This window comes from Eschrichtius robustus, chromosome 1 (genome assembly GCF_028021215.1).
Source record: "Eschrichtius robustus isolate mEscRob2 chromosome 1, mEscRob2.pri, whole genome shotgun sequence".
Taxonomy (NCBI): Eukaryota; Metazoa; Chordata; class Mammalia; order Artiodactyla; family Eschrichtiidae; genus Eschrichtius; species Eschrichtius robustus.
The window spans coordinates 73,232,917-73,243,676 of record NC_090824.1 but is presented as its reverse complement, the minus strand read 5'-3'; the positions used below and the strand labels follow the sequence as shown (position 1 = coordinate 73,243,676).

The window sequence follows — 10,760 nt, the reverse complement described above, 5'->3', positions numbered from 1 at the left end:
GCATTCACATTTACTCAGTGAATTCCTAAGACTTCGGCCACTTCTGTGGCCCTCTTCATGTCACTCTTACCTTAGGACACCCAGACACAGTAAGGACATGGACGTGCCTCCATCTAGCCCCTGGTCCTGAGGGGTATGTCCATCCTCCCTGACTAGTTCCTGAAATTTTTTGTTTTCAATCAGTCTTCCCACGTGGGCGGAGAGCAGTTCATATACTAGGATGTCAGAACTCTCGAGAGTTACCTGTGGTCCTGGGGTGAGCTGCATCCAGGAGACTTGCCCAGGAGTTCTCTCCCTGAGCCCCTGGAATGCTCTGAATCTTTTCCCTTGGGGTTGCCTCTAAGTCCAGTTGTCCCCTTCCCTGAGCAGTTTGGGACTGTCTCTTACTCTTGCCTTTGTTCTGCTTCCCAGATGGCAAGTAGCCTCCAGCTGTCTGTGGGATTTTTTTTTCCTTGAGAGAGAGGGAAGAGAGGGGTAGTGATACCATCTAGTACGACAAGGATGGACCTGTAGAAGAAGGGGGGTGGTGTATAAAGGAATCCCTTAGGCACTGGGTGGGAACAGTTGAAGATCAAGGTTTTAGTGTGTAACCCACACTTCTTTAGCACTTTGTACTTCCCAGAGCTCTTTCACATTCCACACATCTTAGTTTACTCACTGGGACTCTGAGGCAGGCAGGGTGTAGATTATTTTTCCTTTGGAAGATGAAAAACTAGACACAAAAAAATTATGTAATTTGCCTGAGAACAAAAAGCTAATGACAAAGCCAGGAGGCTCTCTGCTGGAAAGGATTTTTAAAAAGAAACTTGCATGGCTTGCAATTTGTTAAAAAATAATGCATCGTGTAATTTTTAGAAAAGTAGAGTTTGGGATTTGGGGTGGGGCAGATCCATTGTTATAACTGGCCTGATCCTTCTTGCCTGGATGGTCCTTTACAAATGACTTATTTCCCAAATCATGTTGGGTTTACCTGGACATCATAAATAATAGCACCATGACAACCATGGGAGAACAGTATGCTGCCATCATAGTTTTTCTGGGGCCTTCTTTCCTTCTTTTAGCTGAATGTCTAAAGATGCTTCCAGAAAAGAAATGCTATACATACGTAGGCCAACCTTGAACTTCTTTTTAAAGAGGAGTATGAATTGCTGCCCAAAGGGCATATCAGATAATCTCCTAGACCATAAAACCACTCATTTCCATTCCTGTAGTTGATGCCACAGACACTAAAGACAAATTCTTTCAGTCCTCTTTCTTGTGAATTTAGTCTTTTTGGAAATTTCCTCCAGAAAATGGCTACCCCTGGGCGCCTTTAGACCAGAGCCTCTCCTTTATCCCTGGGCTGGAATATATGAAATGTCAAGGGATCTATGTCCATAGATCATAAAAATGGCCAAAGAGGCCTGGAATGTCTGCCCATGTGCCCTGTACCAACATGGATTTAAGAAAAACACGTCCATTCTTCTAGCCAGCAGTATGGTCTGGCAGGCATCATCAGCCTACTTTATTTTGGATCCATCACAGAGAATAGCCCATAGCTGAGCTGACGTACATGGATGGATCCTTATGTGCCAGGCACAGGGCTGAAGGCTTTACATTCATTATTTCATTTAATCGTTATGATAACCTGTAAAGTAGATAGCCACTCCCATTTTAAAGCTAAGAAAACAGGCATAGAGAGAGTCAATAACTTGCTCAAGACCACCCACCTGGTAAGACTGGAGCTGGAACTCAAAGCAGGGCAGGACCACAGGGCAATGCTGCCTCCAGTAAACCACCACAAGGGGGCGTCCTGCCCATGTCCACTCCAGTTAAAGGTGTGTTTTATTTTTAGTCCCCGGGGGGTGTGGTGTGGGACACAGTTCACACAGTTGTTCATTCCCACAGTTTCTGTCCAAATGCTGAGGCTATTGCAGTATGGGAAAGTTTCAGACCAATGTACATGCGTCCACCAGTATCGGTCACTGTAATTCCAGGTGTAAAAAAAGCAAAACTCCTTGAAGGAAGCCACTGTACTGTGAATAAAAAAGTATGTTTGATGGTAGGAACCAGATTTTCCTTCCTGGGGCAGTAAAAGAAAGGATCGATTTTACGAAAAACTAACAGAAAGCTTCAGGTTTCAATCACCAAGTATGTAGTATTATAATTACACAGAGCACTTGGTGCACATGGTCAGAGCATATAAGAGGAGTTTTCTTCAGAAGCTGTGGATCATCCAAGCCACGTTTTAGCTGTCAGGGTAAAGCTGAGAATTCATGAGCTCATTTCCCTTCTTTCCATGTCATCTGACAAATAATCAGAGTGGCAAAGCAATTGGGATACAGTGTCATAGGACAAAGGCTCCTATTCAATGTTGATAAGTGAAACCTGGGACTTGTAGGAATGGCGATTCCTGTCCAGCCTCTGACACATCTAGGTATGAGTGTGTGATGGGGCCAGACCCCACTGAAACAGGCGTCCTTGAGCAGGTTGAGCACTTAAAGACAGGAGAAGAATGTATGTTCTATAGGAACAGCTCCACTCTATCTGAGAGACTCAGTAACATTTAAAGTGCCTAATAGACAAAATGTGAGTGCAGTGACAGTGCACCTCAGTGGTCATTTTAGAATCTCTTAGGTCTGTCCACTGGTTCCTGTGGGACTGAGGGAAACAAGGTGGCTTTGCCCAACCAGCCTACATCCTGCAGTGCCCAGTGGGACAGGCCACTGAAGCAGCCCCCCCAAACACCTGCAATGCCCAGGACCGTGACTCATCAGCAGAAAGAAGAAAATGTGGCAGAAAACTTCAGGGGTGGGTGGGGGTTGGGAAGTGAAAATCTGACTCAGGAAATCCTGAGGCTCCAGATGAGGCTCAAGGGAGAAAATATAATGGGGGTCAAGGCAGAAGGTTACACTATAGCAGTCATCCAGCTTAAAGGCACATTATGTTAATTTCCTTGACAGCTTTAATTTGCTGGTTTAAATCTAGTAAGCATCTGGAGAAGCCAGGTGCCCCACTGTTCAGGCCTGCTGGAGCCATTTTATTTTCTTTGCAGAAGACAAGATGACTAGGGGCAACAAGAAGGCAAATTTGGGAATAAAATGTGTACATTTTCCAAAACCTCCCCAAATAACTGTGACACAGAGCTTGGATGGAGAAACTGCCCTAAGCCACTATAAACCAGCACTGTAATACAGGTAACACCTTAGGAGGGGTTAGCTTAAAGCAGAGTTTAAGAAATGTCGGAAAGCAAGGCGAAGAGCGTGGAGGGGAGAATGGGGAGAGGGGTTGATGTATAAGTAGAGATCAATTTTGCATCAGACTGGCTCTACAGAATCATTTTATGTATATGTACTTCCTGGATTTTCAAAAAGCAAACCAAAAGGAAATCCATCTTTTGCATCATCTTGTTGAAAGACAGCCATTAGCACACTCACATTTACTGAAATAAAGTAAGACTTGCCTTGTGGGTGGGATGTGTTTTCCTTCCATGTCTCAGTCTTTGTATTTCTCATGCTCTGATCATGGCCCACCTGAGGCACTTTCAAATTTCACTGACCCCTGGAACTATTGTCTCCTGCCAATCTATGTCCAGATAGGCAATAAGGGGTCACTAAGAGAATTCAGGTGAATCTAGGAGTGCAGCTCAGCTCTTTTTACAAATTTTATTGGAGTATAGTTGATTCACAATGTTTTGTTAGTTTCAGGTGTACAGCAAAGTGATTCAGTTATACATATACATATATTCATTCTTTTTCAGATTCTTTTCTCATATAGGTTATCACAGAATACTGAGTAGAGTTCCCTGTGCTATACAGTAGGTCCTTGTTGGTTATCTATCTTATGTGTAGTAGTGTGTGTATGTTCATCCCAAACTCCTGATTTATCCCTCCCCCACCCCCATGCTTCCCCTTTGGTAACCATAAGTTTGTTTTCAATATCTGTAAGTCTGTTTCTGTTTTGTAAATAAGTTCATTTGTATCATTTTTAAAAATTAGATTCCACATATGATACCATGTGATATTTGTCTGTCTGACTTAGTATGATCATCTCTAGGTCCATCCATGTTGCTGCAAATGGCACTATTTCATTCCTTTTTATGGCTGAGTAATATTCCATTGTATATATATGTACCATATCTTCTTTATCCATTCCTCTGTCTATGGACATTTAGGTTGCTTCCATGTCTTGGCTACTGTAAATAGTGCTGCGATGAACATTAGGGTGCATGTGTCTTTTCTAATGCCAGCTGTGTGTATGCATATGTGGATGTGCATATGTATGTCCAGCTACCACCCAGGTTTGCCCACGCCAGGGAAAGGAGGGGCACAGGATGGATATCATCAGGGAATAATATGGAAACATTTGCACTTGCTTGAAATTTATTTCTGGTATTTTTTTTTTAAAAATAAATTTATTTATTTATGGCTGTGTTGGGTCCTCGTTTCTGTGCGAGGGCTTTCTCCAGTTGCGGCAAGCGGGGGCCACTCTTCATCGCGGTGCGCGGGCCTCTCACTATCGCGGCCTCTCTTGTTGCGGAGCACAGGCTCCAGACGCGCAGGCTCAGTAGTTGTGGCTCACGGGCCTAGTTGCTCCGCGGCATGTGGGATCCTCCCAGACCAGGGCTCGAACCCGTGTCCCCTGCATTGGCAGGCGGATTCTCAACCACTGTGCCACCAGGGAAGCCCTATTTCTGGTATTTTTTATCCTCCCTCTTCTATCTCACCCTGCCCTCAATCTGCTTGTTTAGGCAGATGATGACTGATAAGTCAATACAGTTGACTTTTGAACAATGAAAGGGTCAGGGGTGCCACCCCGCCACCCACCCCCCCACCAAATAATCAGAAATCCGCCTATAACTTTACAGTTGGTCCTCCATATGTGTGGTTGGTTGAATCTGGATTCAACCAACTATGGATTGTGTAGTACTGTAGTATGCATCTATTGAAAAAAACCCCACATACATGTGAACCTAGGCAGTTCAAACCCATTATTCAAGGGACAACTATAGTTTTTTCTAAGCATGTTCTCGTTGACAGCAAGAAGGAAAGGCATTACTGATTTAAAAAATATATATTTATATTAATTCTCCCATAAAATTTGAGAGTTGGTTGTGGTATAATTGCTAACAAAAATTATACTAAAAGAAAAGATCATCTTTGTAAGTCAGTGGGTTTATAATTAGTTCACAAGAACGATGCCTTTAAATACCTAATTAACAAAAAGGCCAAGTCCTCATCTAGGCAAACCATCTGTCTATCCTTTTTTCTCTGGAAAGTGGAGGTGGTAGCCTTTCCTTTCCACCTGCAGTCCTCCCAGGAAATATTTCAAAGTCTGCCTGCTTCACTGTATCTATGCCAACCTACAGAGGGTTGTTCTGCTACAGCCATCACCAAAGCCACTTCCCTTGAAAGCAAATGGCGATGCAATAAGTTGCATTTGCTTTCCCATAAAAATAAATTGACATAATTTGATCAAGTCTTCTTTCCAATTTAAAAGGACATGAAAATAGTCTGCTGAACGAGGGCACGTGCGGTAATATGTACTTGAGTTGAGCACATCACTAATATCAGCAGGAAAGGTAACTACAAATCAAGCTTAACTGCTTTGCCCATGAAAAGAAAATAAAAACCTTAACTCTTGCTGGATAAAAGCTCATTGTCTAAATTAAGGTTAGTTAGCTCTTTAGTCTTTTTTACATTTCAAGTTCTCCCATTAGAATGTCCATGAAGAAATGTTATCAGAATGCTAATCCCAATTCTTAGGTCTCCTGGAGGCACATAGGGTCTTCCCATTAGCAACAAAAGTGTGACGTTGCCTACCTATCTGGTGGTGTTTGAGAGATTTCCCAAATAACTGAGAGAAATGAACTTTCATCACAGAGTTCAAATATTTAATGACAAAATTAGAGTTTGCTGTATTAGTGAATCACAGAGCAGGTGTTACTTGTCTCTGAAAGGAACAAAAATGATATTTGACATCTTAGGGAACTTCTGAAGAATTAATAACGGTACAACAGACATCAGCAGTGTCACAATTCTAAAAATTAAAAGTAAAACCTATCTTTAATATCCTTTGTTGAGGGCATTCTGTAAATATTTTTACATAAATGCATAACTTTTGTTAGCCACAAAAGTAGTATTAAGACAGATTTCACTGTAATTTTAAGTCTAACACATAACCTTTATTTTTTCAGAGCTTAAAAAAGTTAACTACTGATCTTGTTACATTTTACAAATACCTTCTTTAATATGAAACATTAACCTGAATCACTGTCTACTTCCTGTACACAGGTACCTAATAGTACTAGGGAAGAATACTACAGCTACATTCCAGGAAGAAGTGAGAACACTGGGAAGTCTCTTTTCTTTACGAGTTGTCAGTACAGTTTAAGAAATCCTTCACTGAAATGTAATATTTCCAAAACTCAATAGTGAGGTGCAGAAATGAAACAAAGAAATTAAATGTCTTTTAGCAAGCCACTGAATTGGTCCCAAATAACGTGTCATTTTAGCAATTTTCTCTAGGTTAGATTGTATTAATATTTTGTATTGAAGCACCTTCTACAAAAGGATAGCAAAGAACCTCATGTACGTCATCACAGGGCTCGCTCCTGTGCAAGAAGTCAGGAGGTCCAGGAGGGGCTGGGGTTGCTGTTTGGCCTCTCTGTGGGCAGAGGCCTGGGTAGTAGGACTTGGACACAGGGCGGTCAAGGACATGACCACAGCCTGGAAGCAAATCGATAGAGGAAGGTAATAACAATGCAGATAGGCTTTCTTCAAATCCAGGACATTTCCAAGAAGACTTAAGTCTAAAAGGATAAGCAGAGAGTGAGGAAAAGAGGGCAAGATGTGGAGTACTTACATTTATGAAGAGTAACTATCACAAGTCTACCGGAGAGGAAAAAATCTCAAATTTCACAGTATGCTTATGACCTCACCCTCTGCTACTTTAGAAGCAGCTTTACAAACACTGTTGTTAGATACTTGGCGACAAATTGAGTTTGGCTGATTGTCAGGGCGTTTTAGATTTACCATTTCAATTATTTATACGAACTATCTATCTGAAGCTAGAATTCAGTTTGGGAAGATGAATACATCTGTGTGTGTGCGTGCGCGCACACGTGCATTTTCTATACTGAGGCCTGCAAAGAAAACCTATTTGGTGTGATATTTTCAGCTTTTCTTAGAAATTGTAAATGCTTCTAATGGTACTCACCAGAGGGCAAGTGCCTTGCTTCTTTAAACTTTTAAGACACCAAAAGAAAAGTACAAAATATTATAGTAGACTTCTATGGTTTACCCTATAAATTTTACAGAGAGTTTTCTTGAACTGGATCATCTCCCTAAGAGGATTCAGAAATTTGTCTCTGGCAAATCCCATCTCCCTTTTGACACATAGTGACTAAGATCATTTTTCCCCACAATAGCCCAATTTTCTGTCTCCCTGGGAATGCTTTATCAGGAGAACTTAAGCTATTTAAATCAGCATAAATAATCCCAAAGTCATCATATGCTGCTATGTAAGAGCCTACAATACACATGGCCTCAATGGGTAGGAAGGACTAGAAAGGGGTCCTGAAGATCCAGGCAGCTTAAAAAAAATCAATGCACCGCAGCGGGAGGCTGAGAATGTATCTGGGATGTACAGCTTGCCTCCTTGTTTCAGGAAGACAAAGCACACAGCTTTTATATTTAGCATTTTAACCTTCTAAGAAACCAAACTCCCAGACTGAAAATCCAGGCCTGTGTTGAGTGATACAAAATCAGGAGCTGTATGAACCAACCTCATTCAGTCTGACTGCAATGTAAAGGCTTCATGACTGTGCTGTTTTATGTCAGACCAGGCAAGTTGCAATTGCCATGAAATGCAATTTGTCAAGAAACCCACACTTTAAGTTAGATTAATAGACAGCAATAACAACATCAAAACCTCCAAAAATCAGATACCAAGAACCGAAGGCCATTTCCCAAGGACATCATGAAGGCGTCTCTAAACAGGCATGACTTCGTAAAAAGAAAAGAAAAAAGATTTTAAATGTAGTATCTTTTCACATTATCCTTTACACAGACCTTTATCTGGACAAATCAATTCTTGATAAAAACCCAAGCTCTTTTCAAGACCAGCTACCGTAATTTGGGACAGTGACAGAGAAACATTCATGAATGCACAGAGGTTTTTAAATAGGCTTTTCCTTAGGTCTTTAATCTCAAATTTTTATCCTTTATACGGTAATTCTAAATAATCAGCCTGGAAACAAATAATGGAAGAATTTAAACTGTAGCTCAGAAAGTAGATTTCTATCTGTGATTCTGATTTGTTTTTTTGAATGCTGGTGATGGCTCATGCAAAAAGTTACTACACAAAAAGCAAAATCTAAGACTGCTGTTTCCCCTGATAAATCCAATTGTTTTTTCTAATACAGATTTGTGTCTCAGGATATAGAATCTTAACCTTCAGATTAAGAGTAGCTAAGAAACTGAGTGAAGCCAATCACTGCTTGACTTTTATTTCCAACCAGGAACAATAACATCTGACATCACCACATTAAGATGTTTTCCTGCTTAATATCAGGAAAAAAAATACAGTTTAGACCTAGCTCAATATATCATTTGGTCCAAATTTCATATTCAAACTACCAAAAAAAAAAAAAAAAGCCTTAAAGAGAAAACACGTACAGACACACGCATACACACAGTGGGAAAAAACTAAAGCTGATGCTGGCAGCATTTCTTAGGAAGATTATTAGGGAAACGTATAAACACAACATCTTTTCTCTCATATTAGCATCTGAAAAGGAAAAATAACCTAAATGTCCACATTTTGGGAAAAAAAGAAGCAAGCGGAGGTCCAGAATTCTTGTAAAAACTGCTGAACAAACTTCATTTTCTCTTAAGAGGTCACCAGGAGAGGCAGTTTCTCAACATTTGTGCTTCATGGCAAGCTAAGGAGAGAAAGGGACAAAAGTAAGATGTTAGCAGCAGTGGGGAGAGTTCGTTTGCTGCTCCTTGCCCACATCCGCGATGAGAAGCAACACCAAGATTCTCCTTGCTGTGGCAGATCACCACTACAGTTCACAGTGGCACTTAGTAAATGTGCAGCATGTCCCTAAACAGTCCCCTGAGCACTGCATTTGTTACTCCCCCTTACAGTACTGTTGTTGGTGTATGTGTCCAGGTCAGGGAGGGTGCTACGTGATGTTCCTTCAGGCCACTGTGAAGGAGCAAATGGAAGAGGCAAAGTAGAGGCAGAATGAGTGACCTACCCTAGAAACAAAGGCCTCTGGGCTCCCAGGTTACTAGTTATCCAGGAAGACCAACACTCTCCAAATGTATTTACTGACATCTCGTAAAGTATTAAAAATCACCAACTGTAGAGAAACAAGCTGCAGTAATCCACGTAATATCCTGGACATTCAACCAGGTCCAAAGCACTTGACAATTAGACTGTTTTACCAACCAGGACTGAACAATAGTATAGACTGTTTTACCAACCAGGACTGAACAATAGACCAAATTCAGACCTTGACTTACTGCTCCCACTGGTATTTGAAAAATGTGGTTTATTGAAATGTTAGATCTTTATAAATGGGAACACCAAATACCACTGTATCATTCAATAGCTTCCCAAGCGCAGCTGGAGCCCATGATAATATACTTAAGGAAATGTATGCAGGTACAAAACATAAAATTAATCTGACATTGCCTTCCTTAGCCAGATCTCTTCCAAGGAGCCCATACACTGACGTGAAGCAGAAGGCAGGGTTGAGGCTGAATTGTGATCCCTCGTGTCTAGAGTCTGTTATTAGGGATTAATCCCTGAGGTTGGGGCTGGAGTTACTGGGGGTAGTCGTGTCGCTAAATTAGTCTCTACTTGGGCAACGTCAGCTGGAAGAGCTCCAGGTGCCTGTACCTGGTGAAGCCAGCCTAAGTGAAGACCCCCAACGACCTTTTGCAGTGCTGATGCCAACAGCCAGTCAACTGTCAGATGGTGTTTGTGAAGCCCTGAGTGTGTCCAGGCTGCTGTGCTAAGTGCTGTTGGTTTTTGCCAAGAAGGCTAACTCCTGAACTCGAAGACTTTACAGTCCAGGAAACATGGTGTGTGGAAATGGCAGAGCCGGGGCTCTCTTCTCAGATCCGTCCCACTCCCTGGCCACACTCTGAGCCCCTCCACTGTATGGCCTCCACTTCTTGCTCTGTCTCTAGTTTTAATACATTATTTAGCAATGTGGACCATTCAAATCAACACAGAGCTGTTAAGTGTTATGCATAATGAATACCAACCATAAATATTTGATCAGTGCTGATGTCCCGTTATTCACTCAGCTGTTAACCTTCAGCTAATGGGCTTTGCCAATTTACCCACAGTCATTAATCCTCAGCAGCAATCGTGTTGCTTCTCACGCCAGACCCTGGTTACCTCTCCAGTGCAGCTGGGACTGGCGCTAAGGGGAGCCCCAGCTGGGCGGGGCTGTGCCAGTTCAGCTTCGCAGAAGTACAGCTGGATTGGACGTTTTGCCATTTGAGGTATTTTTGCAGAAAGGCGCGTCATTTCCACGCTACCTTGTTTTGTTTTTTTCTTTAACTTCCTGGGAGTTAGAAGCTTTAGAATATGGAAGGCACGGTGCTGTTGCTTCCCTGCTACAAATCTGCTGTATGACCTTGAGCTCTAAGTCACAATTGCTCCGTACCTCAGTTTCCTCATGTCTGTAAATATCATCTCCAACTCAAATGCTTATGGATTAATGTAGATGTCAGAGTTTCTACAGAAGAGAAGTTAAA

At 41.8% G+C, this 10,760-nt stretch overlaps 1 protein-coding gene across 7 annotated transcripts in view; it reads right to left on the bottom strand.

Moving 5' to 3' along the window:
• Positions 1–5,850: 5,850 nt before the first annotated feature.
• Positions 5,851–10,760, bottom strand: part of STXBP6 (syntaxin binding protein 6) — a 265,283-nt gene continuing 260,373 nt past the window's right edge. For all 7 annotated transcript variants that reach the window (XM_068546774.1, XM_068546801.1, XM_068546780.1 and 4 more), the window contains one exon: positions 5,851–8,923. In XM_068546774.1, the coding sequence (XP_068402875.1) occupies positions 8,900–8,923 (24 nt within the window). In that variant the 3' untranslated portion in view covers positions 5,851–8,899. The remainder of the gene's footprint in view (positions 8,924–10,760) is intronic.